The 24,839-nt window shown below is 52.8% G+C and overlaps 1 protein-coding gene across 1 annotated transcript in view; it reads right to left on the reverse strand.

Annotated features, from left to right (window-relative positions):
* scrib (scribble planar cell polarity protein) overlaps nucleotides 1-24,839 on the reverse strand; it is a 542,315-nt gene that overhangs the window by 166,190 nt on the left and 351,286 nt on the right. Inside the window, exon 30 of the mRNA XM_068016616.1 lies at nucleotides 10,119-10,199. Within this exon, the coding sequence (XP_067872717.1) occupies nucleotides 10,119-10,199 (81 nt within the window). The remainder of the gene's footprint in view (nucleotides 1-10,118; nucleotides 10,200-24,839) is intronic.

The following is a 24,839-nucleotide window of genomic DNA, read 5'->3' on the forward strand; positions in this document are numbered from 1 at the left end:
GCAGGGACAGTATCTGCTGGGACAGTGATGGTGCTAAGGACAGTATCTGCTGGCACAGTGATGGTGCTCAGGACAGTATCTGCTGGCACAGTGATGGTGCTCAGGACAGTGTCTGCTGGCACAGTGATGGTGCTCAGGACAGTGTCTGCTGGCACAGTGATGGTGCTCAGGACAGTGTCTGCTGGCACAGTGATGGCGCTCAGGACAGTGTCTGCTGGGACAGTGAAGGTGCTCAGGACAGTGTCTGCTGGGACAGTGATGGCGCTCAGGACAGTATCTGCAGGAACAGTGATGGTGCTCAGGACAGTGTCTGCTGGCACAGTGATGGTGCTCAGGACAGTGTCTGCTGGGATAGTGATGGAGCTCAGAACACTATCTGCTGGGATAGTGATGGCGCTCAGTAGAGTATCTGCTGGGCTAGTGATGGAGCTCAGGACAGTATCTGCTGCGACAGTGATGGTGCTCAGGACACTGTCTGCTGGGATAGTGATGGTGCTCAGGACAGTGTCTGGTGGGATAGTGATGGAGCTCAGGACACTATCTGTTGGGACAGTGATGGTGCTCAGGACAGTATCTGCTGGGACAGTGATGGTGCTCAGGACAGTATCTGCTGGGACAGTGATGGTGCTCAGGACAGTATCTGGTGGGACAGTGATGGTGCTCAGGACAGTATCTGCTGGGACAGTGATAGTGCTCAGGACAGTATCTGCTGAGACAGTGATGGTGCTCAGGATAATCCCTGCTGGGACAGTGATGGTGCTCAGGATAATCTCTGCTGTGACCGTGATGGCCCTCAGGACACCTTCCTCATCTATTATTGTTGGGATGTTTATAGTGTCCTCCACCGTGAAGACAGATGCAAAATATTGGTTTAAATTATCTGCCATTTCATTGTTCCCTGTTATTAATTCCCCAGTCTCATCCTCTAAGGGTCTCACATTTATGTTTGCTACTCTGTTGTTTTTTATATACCCGTGGACGCTCTTACTGTTTGTTTTTATATTTCTTGCCAATTTACATAGAAACATAGAAAATAGGAGCAGGAGTAGGCCATTCGGCCCTTCGAGCCTGCTCCGCCATTCATTATGATCATGGCTGATCATCCAACTCAGTAACCTGTTTCTGCTTTCCCCCCATCTCCTTTGATCCCTTTAGACCCAAGAGCTATATCCAATTCCTTCTTGAAAACATACAATGTTTTGGCCTCAACTGCTTTCTGTGGGAGCGAATTCCACAGGCTCACCACTCTCTGGGTGAAGAAATTTCTCCTCATCTCAGTCCTGAAAGGTTTACCCCGTATCCTTAGACTATGACCCCTGGTTCTGGACTCCCCCACCATCGGGAACATCCTTCCCGCATCTACCCTGACATGTCCTCTTAGAATTTTATAGGTTTCTATGAGATTCCCCCTCACTCTTCTGAACTCCAACAAATATAATCCTAACCAAATCAATCTCTCCTCATATGTCAGTCCCGCCATCCCAGGAATCAGTCTGGTAAATTTGTCTGCACTCCCTCTATAGAAAGAACATCCTTCCTCAGATAAGGAGACCAAAACTGCACACAATATTCCAGGTGTGGCCTCACTAAGGCCCTGTATAATTGCAGCAAGACATCCCTGCTCCTGTACTCGAATCCTCTCATTATGAAGGCCAACATACCATTTGCCTTTTTTACCGCCTGTTGCACCTGCATACTTACCTTCAGTTACTGGTGTACGAGAACACCCAGGACTCACTGCATATTCCCCTCTCTCAGTTTATAGCCATTCAGATAATAATCTGCCTTCCTGTTTTTACTACCAAAGTGGATAACCTCACATTTATCCACATTATACTGCATCTGCCATGCATTAGCCCACTCACTCAACTTGTCCAAATCACCCTGAAGCCTCTCTGCATCCTCCTCACAACTCAACCTCCCACCCAATTTTGTCTCATCTGTAAATTTGGAAATATTACATTTAGTTCCCTCATCTAAATCATTAATGTATATTGTGAATAGCTGGGGTCCTAGCACCGACCCCTGCGATAACCCACTAGTCACTGCCTGCCATTCAGAAAAAGACACGTTTATTCCTACTCTTTGTTTCCTGTCTGCCAACCAATTTTCTATCCATCGCAATACACTACCCCCAATCCCATGCGCTTTAATTTTACACGCTAATCTCCTGTGTGGGACTTTGTCGAAAGCCTTCTGAAAGTCCAAATAAACCAAATCCACTGGCTCCCCCTCATCAACTCGACTAGTTACATCCTCGAAGAATTCTAGTAGATTTGTCAAGCATGATTTCCTTTTCGTAAATCCATGCTGACTCTGTCTGATTCTACCATTGTTCTCTAAGTGCTCTGCTATAAAATCTTCGATAATGGACTCTAGAATTTTCCCCACTACCGACGTCAGGCTGACTGGTCTATAATTCCCTGTTTGGTCTCTACCTCCTTGAGTGATGGTGCTCTGCTGGTGCAGGAGCATCCATTCCTACAGCAGGCACTAGTTACTGGGAGGCCAGATCATGCACTGTGTCTGTGTCAGACTTTATATAGTTAAAAATCAGAAGTAACCAACAGGTAGAGGCTCGGATAAGAGCAAAATACTGCGGATGCTGGAACTCTGAGGAGAGAACAGAAACTGCTGGAAATACTGAGCACGTCCTGCAGCATCTGTGGATGAAGCATTGCAGACCTGAAATGTTAACTGTTTCTCTCTCCACAGATGCTGCCAGACCTCCTGAGTATTTCCGGCACTTTCTGTTTTCATTTCAGGTGGAGGCAGAATCAGCTTTACAGAAAGGAATATAGACAGAGCTTGAATTGAATGCCAGCACACCCTCTCAATCTGTCTGTCAACCTCGGCCACTTTCCTCACTCAAATTCCCCATCATCTGTGCCCTGCTCCAGTCACAGGCAGCGTGAACCCCTCACAGGTGGACTGAGAGATGCACATTTTCCCAGTCTGGCCATTTCCTGTAGCCAGGCAGGGTACCAGACAAATCCCTTAACATTCTCCCATCCTTTAACCCAGATTGGGTCACAGGCTAAATAGGGCAATAGGAGGTCGTGGAAATAGGGAAGGGGAAGGAGATAGGAAGGGGAGCTGGACAGACACCATAAGAGACAAAAAGCAAAAGTGCATGAGGGAGAGAGAGGGGAAAGTAAGAGAGAGAAAAAGAGGGGCATGGTCAGAGTAAGAGTGAAAATTCAGTGACTGCTCGAGAGAGAAAGTGAGAGAGTGAAAGAAAGAGAGTGAGTTAGAGGAAAGGAAGGCACGGAGCTCGAGAGAATAAGAGCATGTGAAAGTGGGGGACAGGAGAAAGAGAAAACGCAGGAGACAGAGTTAGTGAGAGAGAGAAAACAAGATGTGATGTTCATTGGAAAACAGCTGTAGAGGCAGGAGGAAGAAGTATCAGCTTGGTCTGACTATACCAGGAATGTAGCTGTACCGAGGTCTGACTATACCAGGAATGTAGCTGTACCGAGGTCTGACTATACCAGGAATGTAGCTGTACCGAGGTCTGACTATACCAGGAATGTAGCTGTACCGAGGTCTGACTATACCAGGAATGTAGCTGTACCGAGGTCTGACTATACCAGGAATGTAGCTGTACCGAGGTCTGACTATACCAGGAATGTAGCTGTACCGAGGTCTGACTATACCAGGAATGTAGCTGTACTGAGGTCTGACTATACAGGGACTGTGGCTGTCAGAGGTCTGTCTATACCAGGAATGTGGCTGTCAGAGGTCTGACTATACCAGGAATGTGGCTGTACTGAGGTCTGACTATACAGGGACTGTGGCTGTCAGAGGTCTGTCTCTACCAGGAATGTGGCTGTCAGAGGTCTGACTATACAGGGACTGTGGCTGTACTGAGGTCTGACTATACCAGGAATGTCGCTGTCAGAGGTCTGACTATACCAGGAATGTCGCTGTACTGAGGTCTGACTATACCAGGAATGTCGCTGTCAGAGGTCTGACTATACCAGGGACTGCAGTTGTACCAAGGTATCAATGTATCAAAGACAGAGGCTGTACCGAGATCTGACTATACTGGGAACTGTGGCTTTACCGAGGTCTGACTGTACCAGTGCAGGGGAGGTGTGACTGTGCTGGGGTGGTGTGTGTGTGTGCCTGTTTCAGGGAGATGTGACTGTACCTGGAGTTGTGGGGGCAGGGGGAGTCGGTGACTTCACAGGGGCATGAATGCATGTGGGTGTGACTGTACTGGTTTGGGGGAACAGCAGATGTGACTGTACTGAGGTGTGAGACACAGCAAGAGTAGCAGTGAAATTAATTGCAGGCTAAAGAACTTAACTGAAAATTATTGGAGGCTGCTAAATATCTCTCGAAATATCCAGATAGAAAAAGTGAGAAAGATGATGTTTTATGAATCAAGGTCTGGCAATCAACCCCCTAGAAACCACCTTCTTCCCAGACAGCACAGCAGGCCAGACGCAGACAGAGTGGCAGCCCGGTCCACTCCCAGACAGCACGGCAGCCAGGTCCACTCCCAGACAGCGCGACAGGCCAGACGCAGACAGTGCGGCAGCCCGGTCCACTCCCAGACAGCACGGCAGCCCGGTCCACTCCCAGACAGCGCGGCAGGCCGGTCCACTCCCAGACATCGCAGCAGGCCAGACGCAGACAGAGCGGCAGCCCGGTCCATTCCCAGACAGCGCGGCAGGCCAGACGCAGACAGCGCGACAGCCCGGTCTGCCTCCAGACAGCGCGACAGCCCAGTCCGCGACAGCCCGGTCCGCTCCCAGCCAACGCGGCAGCCCGGTCCGCTCCCAGACAGCGCGGCAGGCCGGACCCAGACAATGCGGCAGGCCGGACCCAGACAGAGCGGCAGGCCGGACCCAGACAGAGCGGCAGCCCGGTCCGCTCCCGGACAGCGCGGCAGGCCGGACCCAGACAGCGCGGCAGGCCGGACCCAGACAGAGCGGCAGCCCGGTCCGCTCCCGGACAGCGCAGCAGGCCAGACCCAGACAGCGCGGCAGGCCAGAGCCAGACAGCGCGGCAGGCCAGAGCCAGACAGCGCGGCAGGCCAGAGCCAGACAGCGCGGCAGGCCAGAGCCAGACAGCGCGGCAGGCCAGAGCCAGACAGCGCGGCAGGCCAGAGCCAGACAGCGCGGCAGGCCAGAGCCAGACAGCGCGGCAGCCCAGAGCCAGACAGCGCGGCAGCCCAGAGCCAGACAGCGCGGCAGCCCAGAGCCAGACAGCGCGGCAGCCCAGAGCCAGACAGCGCGGCAGCCCAGAGCCAGACAGCGCGGCAGCCCAGAGCCAGACAGCGCGGCAGCCCAGAGCCAGACAGCGCGGCAGCCCAGAGCCAGACAGCGCGGCAGCCCAGAGCCAGACAGCGCGGCAGCCCAGAGCCAGACAGCGCGGCAGCCCAGACCCAGACAGCGCGGCAGCCCAGACCCAGACAGCGCGGCAGCCCAGACCCAGACAGCGCGGCAGCCCAGACCCAGACAGCGCGACAGGCCAGACGCAGACAGAGCGGCAGCCCGGTCCACTCCCAGCCAGCGCGACAGCCCAGACCCAGACAGCGCGGCAGCCCGCTCCGCTCCCAGACATCCCGCCAGTCCAGACGCAGACAGCGCAGCAGCCCAGACGCATACAGCCCGCCAGTCCAATTGAAATACTACGTTTGTCTCAGTCACAAGTACATGGACTGATTCAGCCCCACCAGGCTCCTGTGCTGCTCTCAGCCTAAAGTTAACCCCTCCCAGCACAGTCTGACAGCACATTTATGCTACACCTCCACCCCTTGGTGCCCCACACAAACTTACCCCAGACAGTCCTGGCTACAGCTTCACCTGTTTTGGATTTGGACAACCTTTCTGCAGCAGTTTTTGGTAGAAAAGGGTCTTAGCATCACACAACTGAGGAGAGCCAGGGAGAGTGTGTAACGTCAGAGCCCAACACACAAAGTTCTGAGGCTGTGCTCCAATGTTCTGGGCTCCCAATCCCGACAATGACTGGAAACCAGCAGGTGCAGGGCTGCCACTCTGACCCCTCACCTCCATGACTAAAATAGGCCTGATTTCACAGCCCGCATTCCTCTCCTCTGACTGGGAAGCTATTCCAAAACTCAGCATTCCTAATGTGACTGCAATCCATCCAAACTGTCTCTTCAACACAAACTGCTCCTCAACTCTCCCCTCCTGCAGTCATACCAATGTATACAGCGCAAGAACAGACCACTCAGCCCATCTACTCTGTGCTGGTCAATAGTCCTTGGGTGTCTCCGTCCATTCCACCTCCTCTTCTCAGTCTTTCAGCAAATCTCCCTATTCCCTTTACTTTCCTGTCCTCGTCTCATTTCCTTTTGAAAGCATCTAAGCTATTTTCCTCAAACACCCTGTGGTAGCAGTTGCACATTCTAAACACTCTGAGTAAAGAATTTTTTCCTCATTTCCCCAGTGGATTTATTAGCAATTAATTTGTATTTATGGCCAGAGTTTTGCATTCCACATCTACCCTTTTCAACCCATTCACTTTCAAAAACTTCTATCAGACCTTCTCCAAGTCTAGTCTTTTGTAAAGAGACAAAGCTCCAACCTGTCCAATCATTCCCATAAGCTCTGTTCTGGTACCATTCTTGTCAATCTTCTTCACACTCTGTGCAGTACTTCCCTGTCCTTTAATAGTGTAGAGACTAGAACTATGCACAGTACTCTTAGTGTAGCCTGACCAGAGTTCTAAACAAGTTTAATATAACTTCAGTACTTTTGAATTCTATACTGCTAGAAATAAATCCCAGTGCTTTGTCGGCGTTTTGATTTGCTTTGCTGAACTGCGATGCTCTTTTTACTGATTTGTTCACCTGTATCCCCAGATCCCTCAGCTCTCCCATTCCATTCAGTTTCTTATTGTCTGAGGCATAGGAAATGTTTTTATTTTTCCTACCAAAGTGCATGATATTTATCCATGTCAAAGTTCATTTGCCATATAACTGCCCAACTCTGCAAGTTTTCTAATGTTGTCTTAGAGTCATAGAATTGTTCTTGGACAGAAGGCAGCTATTCGACCCATCGGGTCCATGCTGGCTCTCTGTGGAGTAATCCAGTCAGTCCCATTCCCCGCTCTATCCCTGCAGCCCTGCAAGTTAATTTCACTCAAATGCCCATCCAACTTCCTTTTGAAATCATTCGGCATCTCCAGTTCCACCACCTTCGGAGGCACCGAGTACCAGGTCATTACCACTCACTGTGTAAAAAATATCCTCCTCACATTCCCCCCTGCATCTCTTGTCCAAAATCTTCAATCTGTGTCCCCTAGTCCTTGCACCATCAGCTAATGGGAACAGCTTTTCTTTGTCTAATTTATCTAAACCTGCCATAATCTTGTACACCTCTATTAAATCTCCCCATAATCTCCTTTGCTCCATAGAGAACAACCCCAGCTTCTCCAACCTAACCTTGTAACTGAAATCCCTCATCCCTGAATCATTCTGGTAAATCTCCTCTGCAGTCTCGCAAGGATCCTCACATCCTTCCTAAAGTGTGGTGACCAGAACTGGACATAATACTCCAGTTGGGGCCTAACCAGAGGTTTATAAAGGTTCAGCATAATCTCCCTGCTTTTGTACTCAATGCCTCTATTTATGAAGCCCAAGATCCCACATGCTTTATTAACCACACTCTCAATATGTCCTGCCACCTTCAAAGATCGATGCACATGCACCACCAGGTCCCCCTCTTCCTGTACATTCCTTAGTCTATATTGCCTCTCCCTATCCCTTCTGCCAAAATGCATCATCTCACATTTCTCTTTATTAAATACCACCTGCCACTTGTCTGTCCATTCTGCTAGCGTATGTCCTGTTGCAGTCGATTGTTATTGTAGGACTGAGGCCTTCAGCCACTACTTTTTGTATTTTTATATTTTAGCATTTTGCTTCTGCTTTGCTTTTGATTTAAAAAAAAACTGTACTAAACCTGCAATGAATGTTTAAAGGTTAATTTGTAGACATTGATTTGAAACTAAGTGTGACTGTGTTCTATAAGTCAAGTAATTAATCAATTATGTAATCAATGGCAATCAATAGTAATATTATTATCTGTGAACTTGTTTTTCCCAAGTATTCCTGGTGGTCAAAGCAGGCCCCCGTTCACAGCTGTTGTTTTGTTGAAACTACTGTTTTTCTCTTAAAAAATGATGGTTGTTTCCCATTGTTTAAACTGGAGTCAGTTCTTAGGGTATTCGATAACCCTTGATCTACAAGCCTACTACATGGATAATCTTGCAAATGGGGTGGTCCACTATGGTGTGGAGCCAGGAGATGGACTTTAATCGGACAGTATCACCTAGTTGATAGCAGGTAAGAGACACCAACAAAGGATTTGTAAACAGCCTGGGCAGCCTCGTAGTGCCTGTGAGAAGAATTTGATACGGACTCACGGTTGTCAGGCTCTTGTTTTGAGAAAGTCTGATGGAGGCTTCAGAAAGCTGGAATGGAGCTAGAAACTAAACGGGCACAGCATCCAACGTTCGGAGCTGCAGCCAGTGTAGACTAGTCATCTACCGAAGACTATGGAGGAAGGGACTTCAGAGTGACTGATCAGAGAATCCACTCCCGTGAAAGGTTTTCCGGAGACTTTGTGATGTGTGGACCAAGGGGAACTGTACCATTTTAGGGAACTGTCATGAAAAGACTAATTTGGGATTATAGCAATTGCACTATGTTTGTTGTCTTTCTATACTAATTTCCTTCCTTTCTTTTCAATAAAGTTATCTTTCTTTCCTATTTTTATTAATAATTACTTAATAAAAATTACTGTTTTAACACATTATTTGGTGTTGTCAGTCATTCCTGTTATATCCAGGCTCTGAAAGGGGCTCTCACGCCCTACAGTATCATCCTCACTGTTTGCCACACATCCAAGTTTGGTACTGGCAAATTTTGAATTTCTACTGTTTTCTAATATCCAAGTCATTTATATTGAACTAAAAAAGCAGTGATCCCAGCACGGAACCTTAGTGAACACCACTGTCTACCATCCTCCAGTCTGAAAAACAACCATTTGCCATGACTCACTGTTTTCTGTCCTTAAGCCAATTTTTTTTATCCAAGCTGACACTGACCCTCCTATTCATCCATTCCTTTCCCATTTTGAACCTTCTCTATTACTTCATCAAAAATTAGATTAGTTAAGTACGATCTGCCTTTTATAAATCCATGCTGGCTCTCCTTTATTATCTCTAACCTCTCCAAGTGCCTGCTGATTTTTTTGGGGTTACTCGCTGCAGAATTCCCAGCCTTTGACCTGCTCCAATAGCCACAGTAGTTATGTGGATGGTCCAGTTCAGTTTCTGGTCAATGGTAACCCCTAGGATGTTGATAGTGGGAGATTCAGAGATGGTAAGGAGTCTAAATGTCATGAGGAGATGGTTAGATTCTCTCGTTGGAGATGGTCATAGCCTGGCACTCGTGTAGTGCGAATGTTAGTTGCCACTTATCAGCCCAAGCCTGATTGTTGGCCAGGTCTTGTATGCGGACATGGGCTGTTTCTACTCAAAATGCTGGTGCCAATCTCCCCTGCCAATTTAAACCCTCTCCAATCACACCGCTGGGCGACCCCGTCCTTACCTCCCAGCAGCCCTGCCCTCAGCACTGGCTGCCCCGCCCTCACTTCTGGGTGGCCCTGCATAGATTGCAGGATGTACTGGAGTAGTTCGAGTCAGTACATCCGGGGCTATTACTTGACGTGTAGAGATGTAAAGTAAAGCCTCTGCTGTTCAGTCTGTCACATAGTCGGTCGCCAATGTTACAACCCATGTTAACACAATGCTTTAGTATAGTGCCTGTCTAAAGGAGGTACTGAGGCCAAAACCAAACAAAAAGGACCACGCACTGATATCTGCACACTCTTACCAGATGAAGACAGTAGATGAGAATGTGGAAATGCGGAGTGCTGGTTGTGTGTTTTATGTGTGGACTGCACAAGGGCAGAGAGAGAGAGACAGACTAAGCAATGCATCGGTGTCACCATCAAGTTGCACGGTCTGGTGCTGTCAGTATCACAGCGGTGACTGTGCTGCTTCTGGTTTAACACGAAGTGCCCATATATCTCACACCACTCTGTAAATACACACACACACACACTCTCTCTTACCCGATTAACCCTCTGCATGCCACTGCTGGGTAAAGCTGCCAGAGTCCTGTAATCCATCTTCAGTGGTTCCGTGCCGCAATTCTGTAAACAACAAAAGAGAAATGTTGCACCTGATGGAAATGCAGAACGCGGGTCAAGTTACACACCGAGCAACCATCGGAGAGATGTGGCAGGATTAAAGCAGACAGTTCGCAGGGAACAGCCACACTTTCATTTCTGTTTCATATCAATGACGAACCTCCATGGCATACCCCACTTCCCAAAATCTCAAAATCCCATCCCAGAAAGGGCATCCCTAAATTCCACTGTCCTCACAATTACTGCCAATTAAATCAATAAGAGGAGCTCAGAAGGAAAACTTGTGTTGGAAAAGAGAGGAGACACACACCCCTCACTCACATTAACCGCCACTTCCCCCTCACTCACAGAAACCCCACTCCCCCCTCACTCTCAGAAACCCCACTCCCCCTCACTCACAGAAACCCCACTCCCCCTCACTCACAGAAACCCCACTCCCCCCTCACTCTCAGAAACCCCACTCCCCCCTCACTCTCAGAAACCCCACTCCCCCCTCACTCACAGTAACCCCACTCCCCCCTCACTCTCAGAAACCCCACTCCCCCTCACTCACAGAAACCCCACTCCCCCCTCACTCTCAGAAACCCCACTCCCCCCTCACTCACAGAAACCCCACTCCCCCCTCACTCTCAGAAACCTCACTCACAGAAACCCCACTCCCCCCTCACTCACAGAAACCTCACTCACAGAAACCCCACTCCCCCCTCACTCACAGAAACCTCACTCACAGAAACCCCACTCCCCCCTCACTCACAGTAACCCCACTCCCCCCTCACTCTCAGAAACCCCACTCCCCCCTCACTCTCAGAAACCCCACTCCCCCCTCACTCTCAGAAACCCCACTCCCCCCTCACTCACAGAAACCCCACTCCCCCCTCACTCACAGAAACCTCACTCCCCCCTCACTCACAGAAACCCCACTCCCCCCTCACTCACAGAAACCTCACTCACAGAAACCCCACTCCCCCCTCACTCACAGAAACCCCACTCCCCCTCACTCACAGAAACCTCACTCCCCCCTCACTCACAGAAACCCCACTCCCCCCTCACTCACAGAAACCCCACACCCCCCTCACTCACAGAAACCCCACTCCCCCCTCACTCACAGAAACCCCACTCCCCCCTCACTCACAGAAACCTCACTCACAGAAACCCCACTCCCCCCTCACTCACAGAAACCCCACTCCCCCTCACTCACAGAAACCTCACTCCCCCCTCACTCACAGAAACCCCACTCCCCCCTCACTCACAGAAACCCCACTCCCCCATCACTCACAGAAACCCCACTCCCCCCTCACTCACAGAAACCCCACACCCCCATCACTCACAGAAACCCCACACCCCCATCACTCACTGAAACCCCACTACCCGCTCACTCACAGAAACCCCACTCCCCCCTCACTCACATTAACCCCCACTCCCCCCTCACTCACATTTTTTTTTTTTTAGTTTCGGTGACTGCAGCGTTGATAGCAACGGAGGTGCGTGAACGGGCTTACAGCTGAGAAGTCAATTTCAGCGTAAGTTTAAAAGTGAATTCCCTTTTGTTTTCGGAGGACCAGGGGACTGCTGGGTAAGGAAAAAGGTATATATTTGTGTGGTGGCTGTACCCGAGACACTACACGTGTAGTGTCTCCCACCCACCCTCCTCCTCTAACCAAAAAAAAGGACTCTGGTGTGTTGATAAGGTAAACTTTTTATTTGGGAAGTTCTGTCCGTTGGATTGCTAACCTAACAAGTTTTGACTTTTTGTTTTTTTTGGTTTTTCAGTAGATTTGTTGGGAATTTGGAATAGTGGGAATGGAGGTTAAGGCAGTTGTATGTTCCTCCTGCAGAATGTGGGAGGTAAGGGTCGCCAAGAGTGTCCCTGCTGACTGCATCTGTGGGAAGTGCACCCAACTCCAGCTCCTCGAGAACCGCGTTAGGGAACTGGAGCTGGAGCTGGATGAACTTCGGATCATTCGGGAGGCGGAGGAGGTTATTGAGAGGAGTTATGGGGAGGTAGTCACACCTCAGGTAAAAGAAGTAGGTAGATGGGTTACCGTCAGGGGAAGGGGAGGGAACCAGCAGGCAGTGCAGGGATCCCCTGTGGCCGTTTCCCTCAACAACAGGTATACCGTTTTGGATACTGTTGCGGGGGACGACTTACCAGGGGTAAGCAATGGGGTACAGATATCTGGCACAGAGTCTGTCCCTGTTGCTCAGAAGGGAAGGGGGAAGAGGAGCAGAATATTAGTCATTGGGGACTCCATAGTTAGGGGAACAGATAGGAGGTTCTGTGGGAACGAGAGAGACTCACGGTTGGTATGTTGCCTCCCAGGTGCCAGGGTTCGTGATGTCTCGGATCGTGTTTTTGGGATCCTTAATGGGGAGGGGGAGCAGCCCCAAGTCGTGGTCCACATAGGCACCAACGACATAGGTAGGAAGAGAGATGGGGATTTAAGACAGAAATTTAGGGAGCTAGGGTGGAAGCTTAGAGCAAGAACAAACAGAATTGTTATCTCTGGGTTGTTGCCCGTGCCACGTGATAGCGAAGCGAGGAATAGGGAGAGAGAGGAGTTGAACACGTGGCTGCAGGGATGGTGCAGGAGGGAGGGATTTGGTTTCCTGGATAATTGGGGCTCTTTCTGGGGTAGGTGGGACCTCTACAAACAGGATGGTCTTCACCTGAACCAGAGGGGTACCAATATCCTGGGGGGGAGATTTGCTAGTGCTCTTCGGGGGGGTTTAAACTAATTCAGCAGGGGAATGGGAACCCAAATTGTAGTGCCAGTGTACAGGATGTTGAGAGTAGTGAGGTCAGGGATATGGTTACAAGGAAGCAAGAGGGCACTGGCAAGCAAGAACCTGGTTTAAAGTGTGTCTATTTCAACGCCAGGAGCATCCGGAATAAGGTGGGTGAGCTTGCAGCATGGGTTGGTACCTGGGATCTCGATGTAGTGGCCATTTCGGAGACATGGGTAGAGCAGGGGCAGGAATGGATGTTGCAGATTCCGGGATTTAGATGTTTCAGTAAGAACAGAGAAGATGGTAAAAGAGGGGGGGGTGTGGCATTGTTAATCAAGGAGAGTATTACAGCGACAGAAAGGACGTTTGAGGACTCGTCTACTGAGGTAGTATGGGCTGAGGTTAGAAACAGGAGAGGTGAGGTTACCCTGTTGGGAGTCTTTTATAGACCTCCGAATAGTTCCAGAGATGTAGAGGAAAGGATAGCGAAGATGATTCTCGACAGGGGTGAGAGTAACAGGGTAGTTGTTATGGGGGACTTTAACTTTCCAAATATCGACTGGAAATACTATAGTTCGAGTACTTTAGATGGGTCAGTTTTAGTCCAGTGTGTGCAGGAGGGTTTTCTGACACAGTATGTAGACAGGCCAACCAGGGGCGATGCCACATTGGATTTGGTACTGGGAAATGTACCCGGCCAGGTGTTAGATTTAGATGTAGGTGAGCACTTTGGTGATAGTGATCACAATTCGGTTAGGTTTACCTTAGCGATGGGCAGGGACAGGTATATACCGCAGGGCAAAAATTATAACTGGGGGAAAGGAAATTATGATGCGATTAGGCAAGATTTAGGATGCGTAGGATGGGGAAGGAAACTGCAGGGGATGGGAACAATCGAAATGTGGAGCTTATTCAAGGAGCAGCTACTGCGTTTCCTTGATAAGTATGTACCTGTGAGGCAGGGAGGAAGTTGTCGTGCGAGGGAGCCGTGGTTTACTAAAGAAGTTGAAGCGCTTGTCAAGAGGAAGAAGAAGGCTTATGTTAGGATGAGACGTGAAGGCTCAGTTAGGGCGCTTGAGAGTTACAAGCTAGCCAGGAAGGATCTAAAGGGAGAGCTAAGAAGAGCAAGGAGAGGACACGAGAAGTCATTGGTGGATCGGATCAGGGAAAACCCTAAGGCTTTCTATAGGTATATCAGGAATAAAAGAATGACTAGAGTTAGATTAGGGCCAATCAAGGATAGTAGTGGGAAGTTGTGTGTGGAATCAGAGGAGATAGGGGAAGTGTTAAATGAATATTTTGCGTCAGTATTTACAGTAGAGAAAGAAAATGTTGTTGAGAATACCGAGATTCAGGCTACGAGGCTAGATGGGATTGAGGTTCACAAGGAGGAGGTGTTAGCAATTTTGGAAAGTGTGAAAATAGATAAGTCCCCTGGGCCAGATGGGATTTATCCTAGGATTCTCTGGGAAGCAAGGGAGGAGATTACAGAGCCTTTGTCCTTGATCTTTATGTCGTTATTGTCGACAGGAATAGTGCCGGAAGACTGGAGGATTGCAAATGTTGTCCCCTTGTTCAAGAAGGGGAGTAGAGACAGCCCTGGTAATTATAGACCTGTGAGCCTCACTTCGGTTGTGGGTAAAATGTTGGAAAATGTTATAAGAGACAGGATTTATAATCATCTTGAAAAGAATAAGTACATTAGAGATAGTCAGCACGGTTTTGTGACGGGTAGGTCGTGCCTCACAAACCTTATTGAGTTTTTCGAGAAGGTGACCAAACAGGTGGATGAGGGTAAAGCAGTGGATGTGGTGTATATGGATTTCAGTAAGGCGTTTGATAAGGTTCCCCACGGTAGGCTATTGCAGAAAATACGGAAGTATGGGGTTGAAGGTGATTTAGAGCTTTGGATCAGAAATTGGCTAGCTGAAAGAAGACAGAGGGTGGTGGTTGATGGCAAATGTTCATCCTGGAGTTTAGTTACTAGTGGTGTACCGCAAGGATCTGTTTTGGGGCCATTGCTGTTTGTCATTTTTATAAATGACCTGGAAGAGGGTGTAGAAGGGTGGGTTAGTAAATTTGCGGATGACACTAAGGTCGGTGGAGTTGTGGATAGTGCCGAAGGATGTTGTAGGGTACAGAGAGACATAGATAGGCTGCAGAGCTGGGCTGAGAGATGGCAAATGGAGTTTAATGCGGAAAAGTGTAAGGTGATTCACTTTGGAAGGAGTAACAGGAATGCAGAGTACTGGGCTAATGGGAAGATTCTTGTTAGTGTAGATGAGCAGAGAGATCTTGGTGTCCAGGTGCATAAATCCCTGAAGGTTGCTAACCAGGTTAATAGGGCTGTCAAGAAGGCATATGGTGTGTTAGCTTTTATTAGTAGGGGGGTCGAGTTTCGGAGCCACGAGGTCATGCTGCAGCTGTACAAAACTCTGGTGAGACCGCACCTGGAGTATTGCGTGCAGTTCTGGTCACCGCATTATAGAAAGGATGTGGAAGCTATGGAAAGGGTGCAGAGGAGATTTACTCGGATGTTGCCTGGTATGGAGGGAAGGTCTTACGAGGAAAGGCTGAGGGACTTGAGGTTGTTTTCGTTGGAGAGAAGGAGGAGGAGAGGTGACTTAAAAGAGACATATAAGATAATCAGAGGGTTAGATAGGGTGGATAGTGAGCGTCTTTTTCCTCGGATGGTGATGGCAAACACGAGGGGACATAGCTTCAAGTTGAGGGGTGATAGATATAGGACAGATGTGAGAGGTAGTTTCTTTACTCAGAGAGTACTAAGGGCGTGGAATGCCCAGCCTGCAGCAGTAGTAGATTCGCCAACTTTAAGGGCATTTAAGTGGACATTGGATAGACACATGGATGAAAATGGAATAGTGTAGATCAGATGGTTTCACAGGTCGGTGCAACATCGAGGGCCGAAGGGCCTGTACTGCGCTGTAATATTCTAATTCTAATTCCCCCCTCACTCACAGAAACCCCACTCCCCCCTCACTCACAGAAACCCCACTCCCCCCTCACTCACAGAAACCCCACTCCCCCTCACTCACAGAAACCCCACTCCCCCCTCACTCACAGAAACCCCACTCCCCCCTCACTCACATTAACCCTCACTCCCCCCTCACTCACATTAACCCCCACTCCCATTAAACCCCACTCCCCGCTCACACACAGAAGCCCCACTCCCCCCTCACTCACAGTAACCCCCACTCCCCCCTCACTCACAGTAACCCCCAAGCCCCCCTCACTCACAGTAACGACACTCCCCCTCACTCACAGAAACCCCACTCCCCCCTCACTCACAGAAACCCCACTCTCCTCTCACTCACAGAAACCCCACTCCCCCCTCACTCACAGTAACCCCCACTCCCCCTCACTCACAGAAACCCCATTCCCCCCTCACTCACAGAAACCCCACTTCCCTTCACTCACAGAAACCCCACTCCCCCTCACTCACAGAAACCCCATTCACTCACAGAAACCCCACTCCCCCCTCACTCACAGAAACCCCACTCCCCCATCACTCACTGAAACCCCACTACCCGCTCACTCTCAGAAACCCCACTCCCCCCTCACTCACATTAACCCCCACTCCCCCCTCGCTCACATTAACCCCCACTCCCCCCTCACTCACATTAACCCCCACTCCCCCCTCACTCACAGAAACCCCACTCCCCCCTCACTCACAGAAACCCCACTCCCCCCTCACTCACAGAAACCCCACTCCCCCCTCACTCACAGAAACCCCACTCCCCCCTCACTCACATTAACCCCCACTCCCCCCTCACTCACATTAACCCCCACTCCCATTAACCCCCACTCCCCGCTCACACACAGAAGCGCCCACTCCCCCCTCACTCACAGTAACCCCCACTCCCCCCTCACTCACAGTAACCCCCACTCCCCCCTCACTGACAGTAACCCCCACTCCCCCCTCACTCACAGTAACCCCTACTCCCCCCTCACTCACAGTAACCCCTACTCCCCCCTCACTCACAGTAACCCCCACTCCCCCCTCACGCACAGAAACTCCACTCACTCACAGAAACCTCACTCCCCCCTCACTCACAGTAACCCCCACTCCCCCCTCACTCACAGTAACCCCCACTCACTCACAGAAACCCCCACTCCCCCTCACTCACAGTAACCCCCACTCCCCCCTCACTCACATTAACCCCCACTCCCCCCTCACTCACAGAAACCCCACTACCCCCTCACACACAGAAACTCCACTCCCCCCTCACTCACATTAACCTCCTCTCCCCACTCACTCACATTAACCCCCACTCCCCCCTCACTCACAGAAACCCCACTCCCCCCTCACTCACAGAAACCCCACTCCCCCCTCACTCACAGAAACCCCACTCCCCCCTCACTCACAGAAACCCAACTCCCCCCCCACTCACAGAAACCCCACTCCCCCTCACACACAGAAACCCCCACTCCCCCCTCACTCACAGAAACCCAACTCCCCCCCCCACTCACAGAAAAACCACCCCCCCCCACTCACAGAAACCCCACTCCCCCCTCACTCACATTAACCCTACACCCCCCTCACTCACATTAACCCCCACTCCCCCCTCACTCACAGAAACCCCACTCCCCGCTCACTCACAGAAACCCCACTCCCCCCTCACTCACAGAAACCCCACTACCGCCTCACTCACAGAAACCCAACTCCCCCCTCACTCACAGAAATCCAACTCCCCCCTCACTCACAGAAATCCAACTCCCCCCTCACTCACAGTAACCCCCACTCCACCCTCATTCACAGAAACCCCCACTCTCCCTCACTCACAGTAACCCCCACTCCCCCCTCACTCACAGAAACCGCACTCTCCCTCACTCACAGAAACCCCCACTCCCCCCTCACTCACAGAAACCGCACTCCCCCCTCACTCACAGTAACCCCCACTCCCCCCTCACTCACAGAAACTGCACTCTCCCCTCACTCACAGAAACCGCACTCCCCCCTCACTCAAATTAACCCACACTCCACCCTCACTCACAGTAACCCCCATTCCCCCCTCACTCACAGAAACCCCACTGCCCATTCACTCACAGAAACCCCACTCCCCCCTCACTCACAGAAACCCCACTCCCCCACACTCACAGAAACCCCACTCCCCTCTCACTCACAGAAACCCCACTCCCCCCTCACTCACAGAATCCCCACTCCCCCCTCCCTCACAGAAACCCCTCTCCCCCTTCACTCACAGAAACCCCACTCCCCCCTCACTCACAGAAACCCCACTCCCTCCTCACTCACAGAAACCCCACTCCCACATCACTCACTGAAACCCCACTCCCACATCACTCACTGAAACTCCACTCCCCCCTCACTCACATTAACCCCCAATCCCCCCTCACACAGAAACCCCCACTCCCCCCTCACTTACAGAAACTCCACACCCCCCTCACTCACAGAAACCCCCACTCCCCCCTCACTCACAGTAACCCTACTCCCCCTCACTCACAGTAACCCCACTCCCCCCTCATTCACAGAAACTCCACTCCCCCCTCATTCACAGAAACTCCACTCCCCCCTCATTCACAGAAACTCCACTCCCCCCTCACTCACAGTAACCCCCACTCCCCCCTCACTCACAGAAAAGCCCACTCCCCCCTCACTCACAGTAACCCCCACTCCCCCCTCACTCACAGTAACGCCCACTCCCCCCTCACTCACAGTAACCCCCACTCCCCCCTCACTCAGATTAACCCCCACTACCCCCTCATTCACAGAAACCCCACTCCCCCCTCACTCACAGAAACCTCACTCCCCCCTCACTCACATTAACCCCCACTCCCCCCTCACTCACAGCAACCCCCACTCACTCACATAAACCCATCACTCCCCCCTCACTCACAGAAACTTCACTCTCCCCTCACTCACAGAAACCCCACTCCCCCCTCACTCACAGTAATCCCCACTCCCCCCGCACTCACAGAAACCCCACTCCCCCCTCACTCACAGAAACCCCACTCCCCCCTCACTCACAGAAACCCCACTCCCCCTCACTCACAGAAACCTCACTCACAGAAACCCCACTCCCCCCTCACTCAGAAACCCCACTCCCCCTCACTCACAGAAACCCCACTCCCCCCTCACTCACAGAAACCCCACTCCCCCTCACTCACAGAAACCCCACTCCCCCCTCACTCACAGAAACCCCACTCCCCCCTCACTCACAGAAACCCCACGCCCCCTCACTCACAGAAACCTCACTCACAGAAACCCCACTCCCCCCTCACTCAGAAACCCCACTCCCCCTCACTCACAGAAACCCCACTCCCCCCTCACTCACAGCAACCCCACTCCCCCCTCACTCACAGAAACCCCCACTCCCCCCTCACTCACAGAAACCCCCACTCCCCCCTCACTCACAGAAACCCCCACTCCCCCCTCACTCATATTAACCCTCACTACCCCCTCACTCACATTAACCCCCACTACCCCCTCACTCACAGAAACCCCACTCCCCCCTCACTCACAGAAACCTCACTCCCCCCTCACTCACAGAAACCCCACTCCCCCCTCACTGACAGAAACCCCACTCCCCTCTCACTCACAGAAACCCCTCTCCCCCCTCACTCACAGAAACCCCACTCCCCCCTCACTCACAGAAACCCCACTCCCCCCTCACTCACAGAAACCCCACTCCCCCCTCCCTCACAGAAACCCCACTCGCCCCTCACTCACATTAACCCCCACTCCCCCCTCACTTAGAGAAACTCCACTCCCCCCTCCCACACAGAAGCCCCCAATCCCCCCTCACTCACAGTAACCCCCACTCCCCCCTCAGTCACAGTAACCCCTACTCCCCCCTCAGTCACAGTAACCCCCACTCCCCCCTCACTCACACAACCCCCACTCACTCACATAAACCCATCACTCCCCCCTCACTCACAGAAACTCCACTCTCCCCTCACTCACAGAAACCCCACTCACCCCGCAATCACAGAAACCCCACTCCCCCCTCACTCACAGAAACCCCACTCCCCCTCACTCACAGAAACCTCACTCAAAGAAACCCCACTCCCCCCTCACTTACAGAAACTCCACTCCCCCCTCCCTCACAGAAGCCCCAACTCCCCCCTCACTCACAGTAACCCCCACTCCCCCCTCAGTCACAGTAACCCCTACTCCCCCCTCACTCACAGAAACCCCACTCCCCCCTCCCTCACAGAAACCCCTCTCCCCCTTCACTCACAGAAACCCCACTCCCCCCTCACTCACAGAAACCCCACTCCCTCCTCACTCACAGAAACCCCACTCCCACATCACTCACTGAAACCCCACTCCCACATCACTCACTGAAACTCCACTCCCCCCTCACTCACATTAACCCCCAATCCCCCCTCACACAGAAACCCCCACTCCCCCCTCACTTACAGAAACTCCACACCCCCCTCACTCACAGAAACCCCCACTCCCCCCTCACTCACAGTAACCCTACTCCCCCTCACTCACAGTAACCCCACTCCCCCCTCATTCACAGAAACTCCACTCCCCCCTCATTCACAGAAACTCCACTCCCCCCTCATTCACAGAAACTCCACTCCCCCCTCACTCACAGTAACCCCCACTCCCCCCTCACTCACAGAAAAGCCCACTCCCCCCTCACTCACAGTAACCCCCACTCCCCCCTCACTCACAGTAACGCCCACTCCCCCCTCACTCACAGTAACCCCCACTCCCCCCTCACTCACAGTAACCCCCACTCCCCCCTCACTCAGATTAACCCCCACTACCCCCTCATTCACAGAAACCCCACTCCCCCCTCACTCACAGAAACCTCACTCCCCCCTCACTCACATTAACCCCCACTCCCCCCTCACTCACAGCAACCCCCACTCACTCACATAAACCCATCACTCCCCCCTCACTCACAGAAACTTCACTCTCCCCTCACTCACAGAAACCCCACTCCCCCCTCACTCACAGTAATCCCCACTCCCCCCGCACTCACAGAAACCCCACTCCCCCCTCACTCACAGAAACCCCACTCCCCCCTCACTCACAGAAACCCCACTCCCCCTCACTCACAGAAACCTCACTCACAGAAACCCCACTCCCCCCTCACTCAGAAACCCCACTCCCCCTCACTCACAGAAACCCCACTCCCCCCTCACTCACAGAAACCCCACTCCCCCCTCACTCACAGAAACCCCACTCCCCCTCACTCACAGAAACCCCACTCCCCCCTCACTCACAGAAACCCCACTCCCCCCTCACTCACAGAAACCCCACGCCCCCTCACTCACAGAAACCTCACTCACAGAAACCCCACTCCCCCCTCACTCAGAAACCCCACTCCCCCTCACTCACAGAAACCCCACTCCCCCCTCACTCACAGAAACCCCACTCCCCCCTCACTCACAGAAACCCCCACTCCCCCCTCACTCACAGAAACCCCCACTCCCCCCTCACTCACAGAAACCCCCACTCCCCCCTCACTCATATTAACCCTCACTACCCCCTCACTCACATTAACCCCCACTACCCCCTCACTCACAGAAACCCCACTCCCCCCTCACTCACAGAAACCTCACTCCCCCCTCACTCACAGAAACCCCACTCCCCCCTCACTGACAGAAACCCCACTCCCCTCTCACTCACAGAAACCCCTCTCCCCCCTCACTCACAGAAACCCCACTCCCCCCTCACTCACAGAAACCCCACTCCCCCCTCACTCACAGAAACCCCACTCCCCCCTCCCTCACAGAAACCCCACTCGCCCCTCACTCACATTAACCCCCACTCCCCCCTCACTTACAGAAACTCCACTCCCCCCTCCCACACAGAAGCCCCCAATCCCCCCTCACTCACAGTAACCCCCACTCCCCCCTCAGTCACAGTAACCCCTACTCCCCCCTCAGTCACAGTAACCCCCACTCCCCCCTCACTCACACAACCCCCACTCACTCACATAAACCCATCACTCCCCCCTCACTCACAGAAACTCCACTCTCCCCTCACTCACAGAAACCCCACTCACCCCGCAATCACAGAAACCCCACTCCCCCCTCACTCACAGAAACCCCACTCCCCCTCACTCACAGAAACCTCACTCAAAGAAACCCCACTCCCCCCTCACTTACAGAAACTCCACTCCCCCCTCCCTCACAGAAGCCCCAACTCCCCCCTCACTCACAGTAACCCCCACTCCCCCCTCAGTCACAGTAACCCCTACTCCCCCCTCACTCACAGAAACCCCCACTCCCCCCTCACTCACATTAACCCCCACTACCCCCTCACTCACATTAACCCCCACTACCCCCTCACTCACAGAAACCCCACTCCCCCCTCACTCACAGAAACCTCACTCCCCCCTCATTCACAGAAACCCCACTCCCCCCTCACTGACAGAAACCCCACTCCCCCCTCACTCACAATAACCCCCACTCCCCCCTCACTCACAGCAACCCCCACTCACTCACATAAACCCATCACTCCCCCCTCACTCACAGAAACTGCACTCTCCCCTCACTCACAGAAACCGCACTCCCCCCTCACTCAAATTAACCCCCACTCCACCCTCACTCACAGTAACCCCCACTCCCCCCTCACTCACAGAAACCTAACTCACAGAAACCCCACTCCCCCCTCACTCACAGAAACCCCACTCCCCCCTCACTCACATTATCCCCCACCCCCCCCTCACTCACATTAACCCCCACTCCCATTCACCCCCACTCGCCCCTCACTCACAGAAGCGCCCACTCCCCTCTCACTCACAGTAACCCCCACTCGCCCCTCACTCACAGTAACCCCCACTCCCCCCTCACTCAAAATAATCCCACTCCCCCCTCATTCACAGAAACTCCACTCTCCCCTCACTCACAGAACCCCCACTCCCCCCTCACTCACAGTAACCCCCACTCCCCCACTCACACAGAAACCCATCACTCCCCCCTCACTCACAGAAACCCCACTCTCCCCTCACTCACAGAAACCCCACTCCCCCCTCACTCACAGTAACCCCCACTCCCCCCTCACTCACAGTAACCCCCACTCCCCCCTCACTCACAGTAACCCCCACTCCCCCCTCACTCACAGTAACCCCCACTCCCCCCTCACTCACAGTAACCCCCACTCCCCCCTCACTCACAGTAACCCCCACTCCCCCCTCACTCACAGAAACCACACTCCCCCTCACTCACAGAAACCCCACTCCCCCTCACTCACAGAAACCCCACTCCCCCCTCACTCACAGAAACCCCACTCCCCCCTCACTCACAGAAACCCCCACTCCCACTCACTCACAGTAACCCCACTCCCCCCTCACTTACAGAAACGCCACTCCCCCTCACTCAAATTAACCCCCACTCCCCCCTCACTCACAGTAACCCCCACTCCCCCCTCACTCACAGAAACCACACTCCCCCTCACTCACAGAAACCCCACTCCCCCCTCACTCACAGAAACCACACTCCCCCTTCACTCACAGAAACCCCCACTCCCCCTCACTCACAGTGACCCCACTCCCCCCTCACTCACAGGAACCCCACTCCCCCCTCACTCACAGTAACCCCCACTCCCCTCGCACTCACAGAAACCCCACTCCCCCCTCACTCACAGAAACCCCACTCCCCCTCACTCACAGAAACCCCACTCCCCCTCACTCACAGAAACCTCACTCACAGAAACCCCACTCCCCCCTCACTTACAGAAACTCCACTCCCCCCTCCCTCACAGAAGCCCCAACTCCCCCCTCACTCACAGTAACCCCCACTCCCCCCTCAGTCACAGTAACCCCTACTCCCCCCTCACTCACAGAAACCCCCACTCCCCCCTCACTCACATTAACCCCCACTACCCCCTCACTCACATTAACCCCGACTCCCCCCTCACTCACAGAAACCCCACTCCCCCTCACTCATAGAAACCCCACTCCCCCCTCACTCACAGAAACCCCACTGCCCCCTCACTCACAGAAACCCCAGCCCCCCCTCACTCACATTAACCCCCACTCCCATTCACCCCCACTCGCCCCTCACTCACAGAAGCACCCACTCCCCTCTCACTCACAGTAACCCCCACTCGCCCCTCACTCACAGTAACCCCCACTCCCCCCTCACTCAAAATAATCCCACTCCCCCCTCACTCACAGAAACTCCACTCTCCCCTCACTCACAGAACCCCCACTCCCCCCTCACTCACAGTAACCCCCACTCCCCCACTCACACAGAAAACCATCACTCCCCCCTCACTCACAGAAACCCCACTCTCCCCTCACTCACAGAAACCCCACTCCCCCCTCACTCACAGTAACCCCCACTCCCCCCTCACTCACAGTAACCCCCACTCCCCCCTCACTCACAGTAACCCCCACTCCCCCCTCACTCACAGTAACCCCCACTCCCCCCTCACTCACAGTAACCCCCACTCCCCCCTCACTCACAGAAACCACACTCCCCCTCACTCACAGAAACCCCACTCCCCCTCACTCACAGAAACCCCACTCCCCCCTCACTCACAGAAACCCCACTCCCCCCTCACTCACAGAAACCCCCACTCCCACTCACTCACAGTAACCCCACTCCCCCCTCACTCACAGAAACGCCACTCCCCCTCACTCAAATTAACCCCCACTCCCCCCTCACTCACAGTAACCCCCACTCCCCCCTCACTCACAGAAACCACACTCCCCCTCACTCACAGAAACCCCACTCCCCCCTCACTCACAGAAACCACACTCCCCCTTCACTCACAGAAACCCCCACTCCCCCTCACTCACAGTGACCCCACTCCCCCCTCACTCACAGGAACCCCACTCCCCCCTCACTCACAGTAACCCCCACTCCCCTCGCACTCACAGAAACCCCACTCCCCCCTCACTCACAGAAACCCCACTCCCCCTCACTCACAGAAACCTCACTCACAGAAACCCCACTCCCCCCTCA

The sequence above is a fragment of the Heterodontus francisci genome, chromosome 2, assembly GCF_036365525.1.
Source record: "Heterodontus francisci isolate sHetFra1 chromosome 2, sHetFra1.hap1, whole genome shotgun sequence".
Taxonomy (NCBI): domain Eukaryota; kingdom Metazoa; phylum Chordata; class Chondrichthyes; order Heterodontiformes; family Heterodontidae; genus Heterodontus; species Heterodontus francisci.